Source organism: Eschrichtius robustus, chromosome 2, assembly GCF_028021215.1.
Source record: "Eschrichtius robustus isolate mEscRob2 chromosome 2, mEscRob2.pri, whole genome shotgun sequence".
NCBI lineage: Eukaryota > Metazoa > Chordata > Mammalia > Artiodactyla > Eschrichtiidae > Eschrichtius > Eschrichtius robustus.
In genome coordinates this window covers 26,057,373-26,076,398 of record NC_090825.1, presented here as the reverse complement: position 1 = coordinate 26,076,398, position 19,026 = coordinate 26,057,373, and the positions used below count along the sequence as shown (strand labels likewise).

Below are 19,026 nucleotides of genomic sequence, written 5' to 3'. Positions count from 1 at the left end.
CAAAGGGGAAAGGGGCGGGGGATAAATTCGGAGGTTGGTATTAACATATACACACTTTTGTATATAGAATAGAAAACAAAGACCTTACTGTATAGCACAGGGAACTATACTCAATATTTTGTAATAACCTATAAGGGAAGAGAATCTGAAAAAGAATAGATAGATATATATATATACATATAACTGAATCACTATGCTGTACACCTGAACCTCATACCACATTGTAAATCAAACTATGCTTCAATAAAAAACAAAAATCGACAAAAAAAAAAAAAAAAAAAAAAGGAAAGAAAGAAACTGGAGGTAGTTTGAAAGTAAACGTAACAAAAATCCAAAGCCTATTACAGTGAGAATGGCAACTCTCTTGAACTCAAGAAGGAATGAAATGCCAATAGGCAGCAAAACTTTTTTTTCTAAACCTAAACAGAAAGGTCTCTCATACCAGCAGCTTCCTGCACGTACACACCCACAACACGAAAAGCCACCCACCATTTCATAAAACAAAAGCCAATTATAGTGTGGGAAGTACAAACTGCAGAAAACCAGAAGTCCCTGGAAGAAAAATGACTGGCTCCCGCGAGAGAAAGGGGGACGCTCGGTTCTGCGCAGGGTCACTTGGTGAAGGCGGCCACCACTGCCCACAGCACCTCGCTGGTGCTGGCCTTCAGACACTCCACCTCAGGGTCTAAGTCCAGGAGCTGCCGCACCCGCTTGGTGGCTAAGTCGTACTGCTCGTCCAGGAGGGGCGCGAACGCGTTCTCCAGGACGTCCGAGGCGTGGGCCAGGTAGATGAGGGCCAGCAGGCGCTTGTCCATGCGGTGAGGGTCGTTCACCCATTTGTCGAGAACGGCCTCCTGCACCTTCTTGATGAGGCGCTGCTTAATGTTGTTGTTGGTGAGGGGATGTGTCGTCATGTCAAAAAGAAGGAAGTTCTGTTTCTCGGTTGTCAATATGCCCTTTTCTACCAGGTTTTAAGCTAATCATTCCTGCACGTTTCTTAATTGATAATGCAGTTTTAATGAATTCCATGTCTCACCTAAACAAAAGCATTTAAAAGCTAGAGAAGAATTTCAGCTATTATTTTCTTTGTACTCTTAATAGGAATAGCAAAATGTGTTCATTGCAGCTGGTTTGCTTCTGGAGAAGTGGAATACAATAAGTGTTCTAGGACGGTCTGTGTTCCCAGAACGTAAACTTCTTGTGGGACAGGAATCATATTTTATTAATCTCTGTAGCCCGGCACCAGGTATATTTCCTGGAACATAGTACTTGCTCAATAAGTATTTGGAAAAGAGAATGAATAAAGTATTCAAATACACGAATTAGAACAGATTGCTAATGGTTTTGGTGTGAGGTAGATATGAGTCAAATTGTAAAATGATAATTCCTGGTAACATTTCTATCAGCATAAAGTTGTCAATAAATAGCCAAAGTATAAATTAGAGGTTCATTTATTTTTATTTTTTAAATAAATTTTTAAAAGGAATAATTTCAGATTTATAGAAAAGTTGCAAATATAGTAAAGCATTTCCACATGCCCCATTGCTGTTTCCCCATTAATGCAGCACATTTGTCACAATTAATGAACATCGATACATTAATATTAACTAAAGTCCATACACTATTCAGATTTCCTTGGTTTTTGCCTGATGTTCTTGTTTTGTTCCAGGATGCCACCCAGGTTATTATATTACCTTTATTTGTCATATTTTCTTAGGCTCCTCCTGGTGGTGACAGTTCTCTAGTCTTCCCTTGCTTTTGATGACCTTGACAGTTTTGAGAAGTAGTGGTCGTGTAGTTTGTAGATTGTCCCTTTATTGGGATTTATCTGATGTTTTTCTCACGATGAGACTGAGGTTACAGGTTTGGGGGAGTGAGGCCACAAAGGGTGCATACTATCAGCATGATTTATCACTGTTGATGTTGACCTTGATCACCAGGCTGTGGGAGGGTTTGTCAGGTATCTCCAAAATAAAGCTATTCCTCCCTCACCCCGTTCTGTTCTGTACTCTTGGACGGAAGTCACTATGTGCAGCTCACATTTAAAGAGTGGTGGGTTATTCAGTACTTCCTTGAGAATGAGGTATTTACATAAATTATTTGGAACTGGAAGTTGTATTTTTCATTAAAGAATTAAATTGAGATTCTCAATAAAGATGGCTGGTTGAATAAATATTCTCTTTCTGATGAAAATGCTATGAAAATAAGAGTAAAAGGATTTTTATAGAAGCACAAACCCATAATAATAACAGGAAAGAACACAATAGCAGTAAAATTTCAGATACTGCAAAGTAGATGAAAAAGTGGTAGGTGGATTAGTGGATCCAAGAAAGCTAATCCAAAACTGGCAGTGGGCAGAGCAGGGAGGTATCCTACTTTACATGGCAGAAGCCCAGAGGCTCAGAAATTGGCACCAGATAGCTGTGGGAATGGTGGTGGGGGGGAGAAGATAATGGTAGGGCTAAGAATAGAAAGACTGTTTGAAAGTCTATTTAAAAAGCATCTCCAGATCTCCTTCTCTACTCTGTGCAGTGGAAGATAATAAAACAGAGGGTCTCTGGACTCAGGGACACCAGGCACAGCTAAAGGAGGCAGGGATCTCCCACTGAAAACAGGGGGATTAAGTAAGAGTTTATGTCCTAGAATTTGGGACATTTCAGCCTTTTCCCTCTTCTCGACTCCCGGAATACTGGAAGCTAGGATTATACCTTCCAGCCAAGACATTGGAAGAGTCTTTTCTGGAAAATACCACCAGCCCAAGAGAAAAGGATGAAAAACACTGATATGAAGATTTCCCCGAAGAATTACAAAGAAGCCCCCACTTCACCACCACCCACCACGCACACATACAGCTTCCAAGTAACTTATTTGGCCTCTTTTTCCAAATATGAGCAGACTGCTAGAGAATGTCATACATTTGTGAAAAATTCTCTAATGTGAAACACAGAGTACAAAATAAAATATTAAAATAACAAAAAGATGTTTCTAATTCCTCCAAAGTGGAAACTACACAAATGTCTAGTCAACTGGTGAATGTCAAAACAAAATGTGGTACATCAGCACAAGGGAATACTCTGCAACAATAAAGAGGAATGAACTCCTGATGTATGCTGCAACAAGGATGGCCTTCAAAAACAGCACGTGAAGTGAAAAAGCAGACACAGAAGAATGTATACTGTATGATTCTATTTATACGAAATGCCTAGAAAACGCAAATGGGTAGAGACAGAAAGCAGATTATTGGCTGATTGGGACTAGGGTTAGGAATGGAGATGAATTGCAAACGGGCACCAGAGACCTTTCTGGGGTGATGGAAATGTTCTAAAACTGGACTGCAGTGATGGTTGACTGACAATAAATATACTAAACATCAGTGAATTAGACACTCACAATGGGTGAATTTTATGGCATACAAATTACACCTCCAATAAACCTGTTTTTTAAGAAAAGGAACTCAGAGGACACTGAAACTATGGAGGGAGAAGAAAAATGTGGGAAAAAAAGGCATTACTGTTCTCAGAGAAATAAGAGAGAATATTGTATCCATAAAACAGGAACAAAATGGTAGTTTTAAAAAGAAGAACATTCAGAGAACAACAACAACAAAAATACTAGGAAAATAAAAATTGGATGGCAGAAATGGAAAACCCAGTAGAAAAGTAGAGGATATAGTTAGGGAATCCAAAACTTAGGGCAAAATGGCAAATAATTGGACAATAAGAGAGAAAACTTAAGAAATTAGTTGGTCAATCCAGGGGGCCCAACAACTAAATAATAGGAGCTCCAGAAAGGGTGAACAGAAGAGAATGATGAAGAAAAGTGTTGGACTTTCCTGGTGGCACAGTGGTTAAGAATCCGCCTGCCAATGCAGGGGACACGGGTTCGAGCCCTGGTCCAAGAAGATCCCACATGCCGTGGAGCAACTAAGCCCCGCACCACAACTACTGAGCCTGTGCTCTAGAGCCCTCGAGCCACAACTACTGAAGCCCGTGCACCCTAGAGCCCGTATGCCACAAGTACTGAGTCCACGTGCCACAACTACTGAAGCCTGCGTGCCTAGAGCCTGTGTTCTGCAACAAGAGAAGCCACCGCAATGAGAAGCCCGCGCACCGCAACGAAGAGTAGCCCCTGATCGCCGCAACTAGAGAAAGCCCACGCACACAACGAAGACCCAACGCAGCCAAAAAAAAAAGTAAGCCATCAATTTAAAAAGAAAGAAAAGGAAAGTGTTAATAAAATAACATAAGAGAATTTTCCAGGGCTGAAGAACATGAGCCTTTTTTCAAAAAAAGGCCAGTTGGATATCCAGCCCAATGAATAAAAGACAAATAAATAAAGAAAAATAAAAAATTTTAAAAACCCATTAAGCAATAAAAAAAAAAAACCCAAAAGACTCATTATCATAAAATTTCAAACACTAGCACACTAGTGATAAACAGAAGGCTCTAAAAGTTCGGGTGGTGGGTGGAGGTTAGGGGGAGACAGGTAATGAGCAGAAGAGTGTAAGAATGGCATCAAACTTCTTGAATGGGAGGTAGAAGATAATGAAGCTGCACCTTCACATTTCCAAAGGAAATGTTTACTCTCCATCAAGTGAGAGGGTAGAAAAGAGACAATTTAGACCTCTAGACATATCCCTTCCAAGCACCTTTCTTAGGAAGCTATTTGCGAATGTGCACACACACATACCACACTCACACGAAAGGGCTCCCTTTAGAAGGAGGATATTGGGATATTGGGATACATGGGGTTGAGGAAACAGAGGATCTAATAGAGGCAAAAAGAATCCCCAGGGTGATGGCCAGTGGAAGTTCCAATACAACAGAGGAGAAAAGGCCCACAGTGGAAGCATCTAGATTGTAACCAGAAGGTGGAGGCACTAGGACTGTCTTGGACTGAAGCAGGCTGGGGGTCCGGGATGTAGTTCTTCAGTTATTTAACATGTTTTGTATAAAATGTAATGAGAGACATTTTACACAGCTGTTGAGGATATGGGAATATTTAGTCAGATATTCAAAGGAAATTAAGAAAATGTCTTCAAATAAGGCAATTATTAACTCCAAAAAACACAAGTTATGTAAGAAAGGATATATAATCATGCTACTTGATGCAATAACATAATATGTACTACACATACATTGTCAAAATTAAGAAAACACTGAACATAGATTTAACAGATATTTAAGATATAATTTTATTGAGAAGATGGTGGAAAGGAAAGAGTGGTATACCTGAGCTAAAATCCTTGTTATCTATAATTGGAAATCAACAGGTAAGTCTATTCCGATGAGTCAAGAGATACCAGTATATATTATGCATATTATTTAGAAATAAGAAAGTAAAATCAGAGAAAATATCTAAAAAAGTTGAAATTGATTACTTGGCAGATGATGGGAGTAGAAAGGTAAAGAAAAGAGACTGCTGTTTTATAAAAGTTACTTTTAGCAATATTTGATCTTTTATACTATTCAAACAGCACTTTGATAAAAATAAAAGTTGATTAAAAATAACACGTCATGGGCTTCCCTGGTGGCGCAGTGGTTGGGAGTCTGCCTGCCAATGCAGGGGACACGGGTTCGAGCCCTGGTCTGGGAAGATCCCGCGTGCCGCGGAGCAGCTGAGCCCGTGTGCCACAACTACTGAGCCTGCGCGTCTGGAGCCTGTGCTCCGCAACACGAGAGGCCGCGATGGTGAGAGGCCCGCGCATCGCGATGAAGAGTGGCCCCCGCTCGCCGCAGCTGAAGAAAGCCCTCGCACAGAAACGAAGACCCAACACAGCCAATAAATAAATAAATAAATAAATAAATAAATAAATAAATAAAGTCAAATTCTTTAAAAAAAATAAATAACACGTCATTTTACTGAATGCAAAAAAAATGTATAAAGTTATACAATAACAAGAAACAGGAAACTTCAAATTATGGTATTAATACTCAATTTAATATACATAAAATTTTATTTAATCATATGAATTATACCCAAAAGACACAATTTGGAAAAGCCATTTTGCAATTTATGATTTGCTTTATAAAACTGGAGTTTTAAAATTATGATAATTAATTCATGAAAAGTTGAGGATTTGATTCTTGCTTTCTGAAGTTTATTAATATTTAAAGCCTGAGTCTGTTTTTGAAGTATAAAGAGCTTTATCAAATTAAAGAGTGGCAAATCATTCCTCTTTGAAGAAAAACATTACAATTTGCATTCAAATTCCTTATCTTTTTAAAAGAGGAAAGACAGCATTTATTTTAGGCCTCATTATATTTACTATCCCGAGTCTGTAAATGGAAATTATACCCAAATGATGAATGTAATCCTGATTACTTCTTTCTTCTGGGTTAAACATATGTTCACACACCCATACTGAAATATTAAGAAATCAGCAACAGTTATTTTACCCATCTGCAGTCTGAGCCCAATGATGGGACAGCCTTCCCGTCCCCCTTCCTTCCAGAAGCATTTACTTCGTTCCTAGTATTGGCTGGGTGTTGAGGATACAAAAAAGAATAAAATATGATCTTCTTCTACAGAGAAATTACAAGCTAGTGCCACTTTATACAACTAACTGTAAAGCAACATGGAAAGGGTGAGAGGAACAAAGTTCTACAAGAATAGAGAGGAATCAGAATTTACAGGGTGTCTGGAGACAGAGTATCTGGAAGACACTCTCCAAAGAGTACACTTTCTCTCTTTGACTTGGAGAGTTGGACAAGCCAAGGGAGAGGCCTAATGCCCTGGGACAGAGGGATCAGCAAGTGCAAAGCATCCAAGGCCACACAGGTACAGTGAAATGCAGACTACCTGGAAACCCCACTTCCCAAGGTGGTCCACCTGTGGTCCCTGGTTACCCTGACTACACACTGCCCCCAAAGTCACCCACACGCACCGGGAGGAGGAGAGACACGCTGGGGTGTTTCATTAGAACCGGACATTCCTGGGTGGAGGGCAGGTGGGGGAGGGAGGGTGCTCTAGAGAACAAGCCATGCCTGTTTCATTTCTAGCACAAAGAAGAATGCATTGTAAGTTCATTCGAACAAATGACTGCTCTATGAATAGTGCTAAATTTAAAATTCGTGGACAAAAGGATTTTCCTCAGGTTCCAGATGACTCAGGTTAATGTGAGAAAAGACTTGACAAACAATTTATACATGCAAATTGGACGTGAGATGTTCTTTCGTTTAACAATTATTTATTGGGCATCTGCTATGGGCTGCCGTCAGTGTTCAAGGCACCAAGAACAAAAAAGTCCTCACACTTGTGACACATATTCTAGTGACTTCTATTCATTTATAGTTCATCTTTCTGAATTAAAAAAAAAAATCATTGCCAGAAATCAACTTAAAAATCCATGAAAAACAACAAGCATTAACTGTATAGCACAGGGAACTATATTCAATATCTTGTAAAATCCTATAATGGAAAAGAATCGGAAAAAGAATATAGATATACATATGACTGAATCATTTTGCTGTTCACCTGAAACTAATACAATGTTGTAAATCGACTACATGTCAATTAAAAAAAATTCATGAAGGCCAATTTAAGGGACTTGCCATCAATACTGAAGAAGACTTAGATACAAATGTGACAAAATGATTTAAAAACCTGTATTAGAAGAAAATTGTATCATTGCCCTTTATACCATAAAACTGAAAGGACTTCTATGATAAATATGGTAGTCTAGTGCCACCTTGTGATCAAATTACTCAATTACAATGTGATTTAATAGTAAAGATTCTGTACTGTATTCAATTCCTATTTTTCCTATTGCAGCTGTAACAAATTGCCACAAATTTAATGCCTTTAAAACAACACAGATTCATTATTTTATAATCCTGTAGGTCATAAGGGTGTAACAGATCGCAATGGGCTAACATCAAGGTATCAGCAGGGCTGTGTACCTTCAAGATCCTAGAGAAGAACCTGTTTTCATACATTTTCCACCTCCTAGAGGCTGCCTGAATTCCTTAGCTGGTGGCTCCCTACTATGCTTGGAGCCAGCAATGGCTAGTTGAGTCTTCTCGTGGTGAATCACTCTGACACTGCCTCTCCTCTTTCACTTATAAGAACCCTTGTTATTAACCCTTGTTATTACATAGGCCCCACCTGAATAATCTAGGATAATCCCCCCATCTCAAAATCAGTTAATTAGCAAACAATTCCACCTGCTACCTTATTTCTCCCTTACCATGTAACAGAACATATTCACAGGTTTTGGGGATTACAATACACACATCTTTGGGAAGGGGGCATTATTCCGCCTACCACAGAGTCTGTTGATTTCTTTTTCTGGGGGCAAATATGCTACTTCTTATGCTTCAATCAAATGATAAAGATATTAAATTAAACTGGGGGGTTCTTGGACTTTATTTGGAACTTGGAATTGATGAAAAACAAAAAAAAAATCTTTTACCAATGTCTATGACACAAACCAAGCATTTAGAAACCACTCCCACCCAGTGAATATTTACCTTACTAATTAGCTTTACTAATCTTAGCTAGAAAGACCCAAATTAAATATAAAAATATTGTTAAATTCTCCCATAAGGTTAACAACTGATTTCTCAGCAGAAACTCTACAAGCCAGAAGGGAGTGGCATGATATATTTTAAAGTGATGAAAGGGAAGAACCTACAACCAAGATTACTCTACCCAACAAGGATCTCATTCAGATTCCACGGAGAAATCAAAAGCTTTACAGACAAGCAAAAGCTAAGAGAATGCAGCACCACCAAACCAGCTCTACAACAAATGCTAAAGGAACTTCTTTAAGTGGGAAACACAGGAGAAGAAAAGGACCTACAAAAACAAACCCAAAACAATTAAGAGAATGGTAATAGGAACATAAATATTGATAATTACCTTAAATGTGAAGGGATTAAATGCTCCAACCAAAAGACGCAGGCTTGCTGAATGGATACAAAAACAAGACCCGTATATATGCTGTCTACAAGAGACCCACTTTGGACCTAGGGAAACATACAGACTGAAAGTGAGGGGATGGAAAAAGAAATTCCATGGAAATGGAAATCAAAAGAAAGCTGGAGTAGCAACACTCATATCAGATAAAATAGACTTTAAAGAATGTTACAATTTGGACAGTACATAATGATCAAGGGATCAATCCAAGGAGAAGATTTAACAATTATAAATATATATGCACCCAACATAGGAGCACCTCAATACATAAGGCATATGTTAACAGCTATAAAAGAAGAAATCGACACTAACACAATAATAGTGGGAGACTTTCACACCTCACTTACACCAATAGACAGATCATCCAGACAGAAAATTAATAAAGAAACACAAGCTTTAAATGACACAATAGACCAGATAGATTTAATTGATATTTATAGGACATTCCATCCAAAAACAGCAGATTACACTTTCTTCTCAAGTGCACACGGAACATTCTCCAGGATACATCACATCTTGGGTCACAAATCAAGCCTTGGTAAACTTAAGAAAATTGAAATCATATCAAGCATCTTTTCCGACCACAACGCTATGAGATTAGAAATAAATTACAGGTAAAAAAATGTAAAAACACAAACACATGGAGGCTAAACAATACATTACTAAATAACCAAGAGATCACTGAAGAAATCAAAGAGAAAATAAAAAATACCTAGAGACAAATGACAATGAAAACACGAAGATCCAAAACCTATGGGATGCAGCAAAAGCAGTTCTAAGAGGGAAATTTATAGCAATACAACCCTACCTCAAGAAACAAGAAAAATCTCAAATAAACAATCTAACCTTTCACCTAAAGGAACTAGAGAAAGAAGAACAAACAAACCCAAAGTTAGCAGAAGGAAAGAAATCATAAAGATCAGAGCAGAAATAAATGAAATAGAAACAAAGAAAACAATAGCAAAGATCAATAAAACTAAAAGCAGGTCTTTGAGAAGATAAACAAAACTGATACACCTTTAGGCAGACTCACCAAGAAAAAGAGGGAGAGGACTCAAATCAACAAAATTAGAAACGAAAAGGGAGATGTTACAACAGACGCCGCAGAAATACAAATCATCATAAGAGACTACTACAAGCAACTCTATGCCAATAAAATGGACAACCTGGAAGAAATGGAAAAATCATTAGAAAGGTATAACCTTCTAAGACGGAAACAGGAAGAAATAGAAAATATGAACAGACCAATCACAAGTAATGAAATTGAAACTGTGATTAAAAATCTTCCAACAAACAAAAGTCCAGGAACAGATGGCTTCACAGGTGAATTCTATCAAACATTTAGAGAAGAACTAACACCCATCCTTCTCAAACTCTTCCAAAAGATTGAAGAGGAAGGAACACTCCTAAACTCATTCTACAAGGCCACCATCACCCTGATACCAACACCAAAGATACTACAAAAAAAGAAAATTATAGACCAATATCACTGATGAATATAGATGCAAAAATCCTCAACAAAATACTAGCAAACAGAATCCAACAACACATTAAAAGGATGATACACCATGATCAAGTGGTATTTATCCCAGGGATGCAAGAATTCTCCAATATACACAAATCAATCAATGTGATATACCATATTAACAAATTGAAGAATAAAAACCATATGATTATCTCAATAGATGCAGAAAAACCTTTTGACAAAATTCAATACCTATTTATGATAAAAACTCTCCAGAAAGTGGGCATAGAGGGAATCTATCGCCTCATAATAAAGGCCATATATGACAAACCCACAGCAAACATCATTCTCAATGGTGAAAAACTGAAAGCATTTCCTCTGAGATCAGGAACAAGACAAGCAAGTCCACTCTCACCACTATTAGTTAACAGAGTTCTGGAAGTCCTAGCCATGGCAATCAGAGAAGAAAAAGAAATAAAAGGAATCCAAATTGGAAAAGAAGAAGTAAAACTGTCACTGTTTGCAGATGACATGATACTATACATAGAGAATCCTAAAGATGCCACCAGAAAACTACTAGAGCTAATCAATGAATTTGGTAAAGTTGCAGGATACAAAATTAATGCACAGAAATCTCTTGCATTCCTATACACTAATGATGAAAAATCTGAAAGAGAAATTAAGGAAACACTCCCATTTACCATTGCAACAAAAAGAAAAAAATACCTAGGAATAAACCTACCTAGGGAGACAAAAGACCTGTATGAAGAAAACTATAAGACACTGATGAAAGAAATCAAAGATGAGACAAACAGATGGAGAGATATACCATGTTCTTGGATTGGAAGAATCAATATTGTGAAAATGACTATACTACACAAAGCAATCTACAGATTCAATGCAATCCCTATCAAATTACCAATGGCATTTTTTACAGAACTAGAACAAAAAATCTTAAAATTTATATGGAGACACAAAAGACCCCAAATAGCTAAAGCAATCTTGAAGGAAAAAAACGGAGCTGGAGGAATCAGACTCCCTGACTTCAGACTATAGTACAAACCTACAGTAATCAAGATAATATGGTAATATGGTACTGGCACAAAAACAGAAATATAGATCAATGGAACAGGATAGAAAGCCCAGAGATAAACCCACACACCTATGGTCAACTAATCTATGACAAAGGAGGCAAGGATATACAATGGAGAAAAGACAGTCTCTTCAATAAGTGGTGCTGGGAAAACTGGACAGCTACATGTAAAAGAATGAAATTAGAATACTCCCTAACACCATACACAAAAATAAACTCAAAATGGATCAGAGAACTAAATGTAAGACTGGACACTATAAAACTCTTAGAGGAAAACATACGAAGAACACTCTTTGACATAAATCACAGCAAGATCTTTTTTGACCCACCTCCCAGAGTAATGGAAATGAAAACAAAAATAAACAAATGGGACCTAATGAAACTTTAAAGCTTTTGCACATAAAAGGAAACTATAAACAAGACTAAAAGACAACCCTCAGAATGGGAGAAAATATTTGCAAACAAATCAACGGACAAAGGATTAATCTCCAAAATACATAAACAGCTCAGGCAGCTCAATATCAAAACAACAAACAACCCAATCAAAAAATGGGCAGAAGACCTAAATAGACATTTCTCCAAAGAAGACATACAGATGGCCAAGAGGCACATGAAAAGCTGCTCAACATCACTAATCATTAGAGAAATGCAAATCAAAACTACAATGAGGTATCACCTGACACAAGTTAGAATGAGCACCATCAGAAAATCTACAAACAACAAATGCTGGAGGGGGTGTGGAGAAAAGGGAACCCTCTTGCACTGTTGGTGGGAATGTAAATTGATAACAGACACTATGGAGGTTCCTTAAAAAACTGAAAACAGAATTACCATATGACCCAGCAATCTCACTACTGGGCATATACCCTGAGAAAACCATAATTCAAAGACACATGCACCCCAATGTTCATTGCAGCACTATTTACAATAGCCAGGTCATGGAAGCAACCTAAATGTCCATTGACAGATGAATGGATAAAGAAGATGTGGTGCATATATACAATGGAATATTACTCAGCCATAAAAAGGAATGAAATTGGGTCATTTGTAGAGATGTGGATGAACCTAGAGATTGTCATACAGAGTGAAGTAAGTCAGAAAGAGAACAATAAATATCATATATTAACGCATATATGTGGAATCTAGAAAAATGGTACAGATGAACCTATTTCCAAGGCAGAAATAGAGACACAGACATAGAGAACAAACATATGGACAGCAAGGGGGAAAGGGGGATGAGGGCTGGGATGAATTGTGAGACTGGGATTGACATATATACACTAATATGTATAAAATAGATAACTAATAAGAACCTGCTGTGTAAAAAATTAAATTAAATTAAATTAAAAAAAAAGAATGAACTATAAACATTTTCTCACACCATATACAAAAATAAACTCAAAATGGAAGAAAAACCTGTTAAATTAACCTTAAATTATTTCAAATTGACAAAGGCAGGTGTAAGTCCAAATATTGCTTGATAATACACAAAGTATAAAAGTAGAGGGTCTTTGTTTACAGGGCAATAGGTTTTGTTCGAAAACTGTTCAGAATTAAGCTCATAAAAACTCAAAAATAGAAATCTCTGGGGACTTATCTGGCAGTCCAGTGGTTAAGACTCCACGCTTCTGTTGCAGGGGGCACTGGTTCAATCCCTGGTCAGGGAACTAAGATCCTGCGTAGCTGCAGGGTGCGGCCAAAAAAAAAAAACAAACTCTGAAGGGATTAAAGGAGGGGAGAAAAGAGAAAGAGAACAGGTAGATTGTGGTTCTTTACATGTACCTACCTCTCCATTACTGTAGCAGGTGAGTACCCCACTTTTTATAGGTCATTCTCCAGCAAGGGCAAGAGAGACTGCTCTGCACCCACCAGGTTTCAATGGGCCGCTCCCGGAGTGGCTTTCAGAGTCACTGGATGATCCAGAGTTGGAGGATGATGTAGGTAGGGTATGCTAATCAAACATCGAAGGAAAATCAACAAGATACAATGCTTGGGTTTTCAGCAGGTCTCTGCCAGCCTTCTCTGGAATGTCATGTATAGTGCTCTGAGGGAAGGGTACATCAATATTATCCAGGTGGGCTGAGGAAAAAAAAAAACATAATAATTGCAGACTTATTTCTTTGTTATAAAATTGTTAGCCCACTATTAGTCGGACTGAGTAGTAGTAATGCAAATCTTTCCAGGGCCAGGGTATTGCTTTTTGTCCAGCTTGAGGAACACTTCATCAAAATATTAAAGTGCCTCAAACAGAATCTCCTTACAAAGTATTTTCATGGATAGCAGTCATTAAATTGCAGCTCAAGCCTTGGCAGTAATGTGTTATAGTTTTCACTGTAGAGGTCTTGCATGTCTTTTGTTAAATTTGTTCCTAAGTATTTTGTGGATTTTAATGCTTGTTTAAATGCTAATGATTTTATTTCTTCCTTTGTAATATGTATGACTTTTATATCTTTTTCTTACCTTTTTACATTGGCTAAGGTCTCCAGTATAATATTGAAAAATGTGGTGAGAGTGAACATCTTAGCTTTGTTTATAATCTTGAGAGAAGAATATTCAATATTTCACCTTTAGGTATGATATTATCTTTAGGTTCTTCCTAGATGCTTTTAAATTTAACAAAAAGTTCCCTTTCATGTCCTAGTTTGCAAAGAGGTTTTTGTTTTAAAATCATGATGGCTATTGAATTTTATGAGGCATTTTTCCATTTATTGGTATGGTTATATGGTTTTTCTCCTTTATTCTGTTACAGTGGCAAATAACACCAACTGATTTTCAAATGTTAAGGCAACCTTCTATTCCTAGAATACACCTACTTAATCATGATGTAGTATTGCTGCTTTTGACTTGCTAATATTTTGTGAAAGATTTTTGCAACTTAAGAGATGTTGGTCTCCAATTTTCTTGTAGTGCTTCTGTCAAGTTTTTGGCAGTATTATCTTGGCTTCATAAAATGAGCTGGGAACACTTTCTATTTTCTAAAGGAGTTTGTGTAAGATTAGTATAATTTCTTCCTTAAATGTTTGATAGAATTCCCAAAGAAAACCATCTGGACCTGCAGTTTTCTTTGCAGGAAGGCTTTCCATCATCAATTCAACTTTAAAAATAGAGTTATGAAAATTTTCTATTTCTTTTTGTATCAGTTTGGTAAGTTGTGTTTTTCAAAGAACTCTTTCCTTTCATCTATTTGTCAAGTTTATAGGCATAAAGTTATTCACTACATTCCTTTATTTGCCTTTTAATGTATGTAGGGTCTGTGGTGATATCCCCTCCTTCATTTTTAATGTTGGTAATGTGTACTTTCCCTCCTTTTTTTCTTGATCAGTCTGCAGCATTCCCAAAAGTATGTCATGTCAGTGTTCTTTTTTCCCCAGGACAAGCAAAAAGGATGACCTTCTTTCAATATGAAGAGGTAGTATCCTCTTCTCTTTTCTTCTATTTCCCATCATACAACACACACACACACACACATGCACACGAGCATATACACTTACAGATAAGGCAGACTATATCTAGGAGATCCCTCATTTTCCTAATGATAAGTTTCTCAAAATGTTCTTTGGACAACTAGAATATACAAACTTCGGGGGATATAGACAAAATTTTTAAATGTCTACTTATAATTGTTAATTACTATGATTATACATCTGTATTTCACATCATATGTTTTATTGAGTTTTTTGGAATGTAATTTAATTTTTTTAATTGAGTATATTTGACATACAATATTATATGTTTCATGTATAGTATTGAGCTTTTGTGTTAAAATATATGTATCATATAAAACTGAAAATTTAAATGTGTCATTTATTATATGTGAATTATACCTCAATAAAACTGTTAAAGAAAAAAATATATGTGTATCATAAAATTTACCTTTTTAAGTGTACAATTCAGTGGCATTAAGTGCTTTCACAATGTTGTGCAACCAATACCACTATCCATTTCCAGAACTTTATCATCCCAAGCAGAAAATCTGTGCCCATTAAACAACAACTCCCCATTGCCCCTTCCTTCCAGGCCCTGGTAACCTCTATTCTACTTACTGTCTCTATGAATTTGCCTGTTCTAGGTACCTCATAGAAGTAGAATCATACAATACTTGTCCTTTTGTGTTTGGCTTATTTCACTTAGCAAAATGTTTTCAAGGTTCATCCATGTTGTATGTAGCATGTATCAGAATTCCATTCCTTTTTATGGTTGAATAATATCCCATTGTATATATATACCACAACTTGTTTATCCATTCACCTGTAGATGAACTTTTGTGTTGTTTCCACCTTTTGACTATTGTGAATAATGCTGTTATGAATATTGGTGTAAAAGTGCCTGTTTGAATCCCTGCTTTCAGTTTTTTTGTGGTATATACATTGGAATGGAATTGCTGGGTCATACGGTAATTCAATGTTTAACTTTCTGAGGAACTGCTAAACTAATTTCCACAGCGGCTAAACCATTTTACTTTCCCACAGCAATATATGAAGATTCCAATTTCTCCAAAGCATTGCCAACACTTGTTATTTTCCTTTTTTGTTTGTTTTTGTTGTTTGTTTTAGAATCATAGCCATCCTAATGGGCATAGAGTGGTATCTCATTGTGGTTTGGATTTGCATTTCCCTAATGACTAATGATGTTAAACATCTTTTCACGTGCTTATTGTCTAGTTGTATTTCTTCTCTGGAGAAATGCCTATTCAAGATCTTTTCCCATTTTTGAATTGAGGTTTTTTTAACCCATTGCCTCATAGGAATTATTTATATATTCTGGATTAACATCCTTTATCAGATAGATGATTTGCAAATATTTTCTCCTACTCTATAAACTGTCTTTTTACTTTCTTGATAATGTCCTTTAATGCACAAATGTCTTTGATGAAGCCCAATTTTTCTATTTTTTCTTTATTGCCTGTGTTTTTGGTGTCATATCCAAGAAATTATTGCCAAATCCAATGTCATAAAGACTTTCCCCTATGTTTTCATTTTAAAGCTCTTTACTTTTAGCTCTTAAGCTTAAGCCTTTGATCTGTTTTGAGTTAGTTTTTGTATATGGTATAAGGTAAAGATCCAACTTCATTCTTTTGCATGTGCATATCCAGTTTTCTCATTACCTTTTGTTAAAAAGACTGTCTTTCCCCATTTAATGGTCTTGGCACTCCTACTGAAAATCAATTGACCAGATATGCTTGGGTTTATTTGGGGGCTCTCTATTCTATTCTTTTGGTCTATATGTCTATCCTCATGCCACTATCACACTGTTTTGATTACTATAGGTAAGTAATAAGTTTTGAAATCAGGAAGTGTTAGTCTTACAAATTTGTTATTTTTCAAGATTGTTTTGGCTATTGCAGGCTTATATTGACTTTTAAATACTGATTTCCCCCCTCATATTTCATGATTCCATTTTAATCAAATATGTCACATGCAACTTTAATATAGTCTATTTTGGTAAAATTCTTTAAGGTCCATTAATTAAGCTCATATGAGATTGGAAAGTAGGGAAATGATGTCAGTATGCCATGGAAACTATATTGGTTCATCTGCACGATTTCCCAGCATGTAATATTTTGTGCCATCAAGTAGAGCAGGGAGATGCAAGCACATTGGCAGGGTTGAATATAGCAAATACAAAGAAATAGAGTATTGAGAACAATGCCCTTTCTCTCTATGTTCTCTTTTTCTTTTGAAATAATTTTCCACTTAGAGGAAAGTTGCAGAAATAGTACAAATAGCTTACATATGCCTTTCTCCCAGCTTCCGTAATTTTCACAATTCCATAACCATTATACAATTACCAAAACCAGAAAAATAGCATTGGTGAATACTATTAACCAAACACAGATCTTATTTAAATTTCACTCATTTTCCCCTTAATGTCCTTTTTCTGCTTCAGGATCCAACCCATGATCCACATTGCATTTAGTTATTGGCTCCTTGGTTTCCTGCAATCTGTGATGGTTTCTCAGTCTTTCTTTGTCTTTCATGACCTTGATAGTTTGTAGAATGTCTTTCAACTTGGGTTCGTCTGATGTTTTCTCATGATTAGCTTGAGGTGTTGCATTTTTAGCAAGATTAACCCAGAAGTGATATTGTGTCCATCTCAGTGCATAATGATTTCAATGTGATTTGTTGCTGGTGATTTATTAACCTTGATCACTTGGCTAAGGAGGTGTCTGCAGAGATTCTCCACAGTAAAGTTACCAGTTTTCCCTATGTAATTGACAAATATCTTAGAGAAATACTCTGAGACTATGAAATATCTTATTTCTTCTCAAACACTCACAACTGATTTTAGCATCCATCAAACTGACCAGACCTGCAACACTTATTATGGTGGTGTCTGCCTGGTGGTAATTTTTTTTTTTTTTTTAATTTATTTATTGATTTATGGTTGTGTTGGGTCTTCGTTTTCTGTGCGAGGGCCCTCTCTAGTTGTGGCAAGCGGGGGCCACTCTTCATCGCGGTGCGCAGGCCTCTCACCATCGCGGCCTCTCTTGCTGTGGAGCACAAGCTCCAGACACGCAGGCTCAGCAGTTGTGGCTCACGGGCCCAGTTGCTCCGCGGCATGTGGGATCTTCCCAGACCAGGGCTCGAACCCGTGTCCCCTGCACTGGCAGGCGGACTCTCAACCACTGCGCCACCAGGGAAGCCCGGTAATTTTTTTATTTCTCTCATTTCTTCTACATTTATTAGTTGGAATTTTTTTGTAAGAAGAGTTATTGTTTCCCCTATACCTGTATTTATTCCTTTTTAAAAAAATTTATTTATTTAATTTATTTATTTTTGGCCGTGTAGGGTCTTCGTTGCTGCATGCGGGCTTTCTCTAGTTGTGCAGAGTGGGGGCTACTCTTGGTTGTGGTGCGCGGGCTTCTCACTGCGGTGGCTTCTCTTGTTGCAGAGCATGGGCTCTAGGCACGTGGGCTCAGTAGTTGTGGCTCACGGGCTCTAGAGCACAGGCTCAGTAGTTGTGGCACATGGGCTTGGTTGCTCCATGGTATGTGGGATCTTCCTGGACCAGGGCTTGAACCCGTGTCCCCTGCATTGGCAGGCAGATTCTCAACCACTGTGCCACCAGGGAAGCCCTTCAATCCTTTTTTATGTTGGTATGGATTCATGGAAATTTGTTTTATTCTGAGCTCAAATTCAATACTATTATTTTTAATTTTGTTAAGCTCAAACTGTTCCAGCTTTGTCCACTGGGAACTTCTTCACACCGGTTCCTGTGTCTTTTTGACATGTTCCCATCTTTTTTCAAGTACCTCAACTACCTCCTTATTTTCCGGTACAACAGGTCATTCCATACTCATCTTGTATTTTCCAAAGGAGGTCTTGTTCCTTTCATTGAGGAACGGTGTTTAGAATTCAAGATCTAGGTTCTAGGTGTGCTTATTGCAGTAAGAGTACCACTGCTTCTTGGTCATCTTAGCACATGGAGCTAGGAGATGTAAGTACATGTACTAACCCTCCCCCCCCACACACATCTAAATGTGTGTGTGTGTGTGTGTGTGTGTGTGTGTGTATTAGATATGTACTAAAAATAATGATTTCAATACTGA

At 37.3% G+C, this 19,026-nt stretch overlaps 1 protein-coding gene across 1 annotated transcript; it reads right to left on the bottom strand.

Moving 5' to 3' along the window:
* Positions 1-565: 565 nt before the first annotated feature.
* On the bottom strand, positions 566-971 carry LOC137756010 (Golgi phosphoprotein 3-like). Its single transcript, XM_068532198.1, has one exon. It carries the CDS (start codon positions 912-914, stop codon positions 612-614), a length of 303 nt encoding a protein of 100 aa, XP_068388299.1. The 5' UTR covers positions 915-971; the 3' UTR covers positions 566-611.
* Between the last annotated feature and the right edge of the window lie 18,055 nt (positions 972-19,026).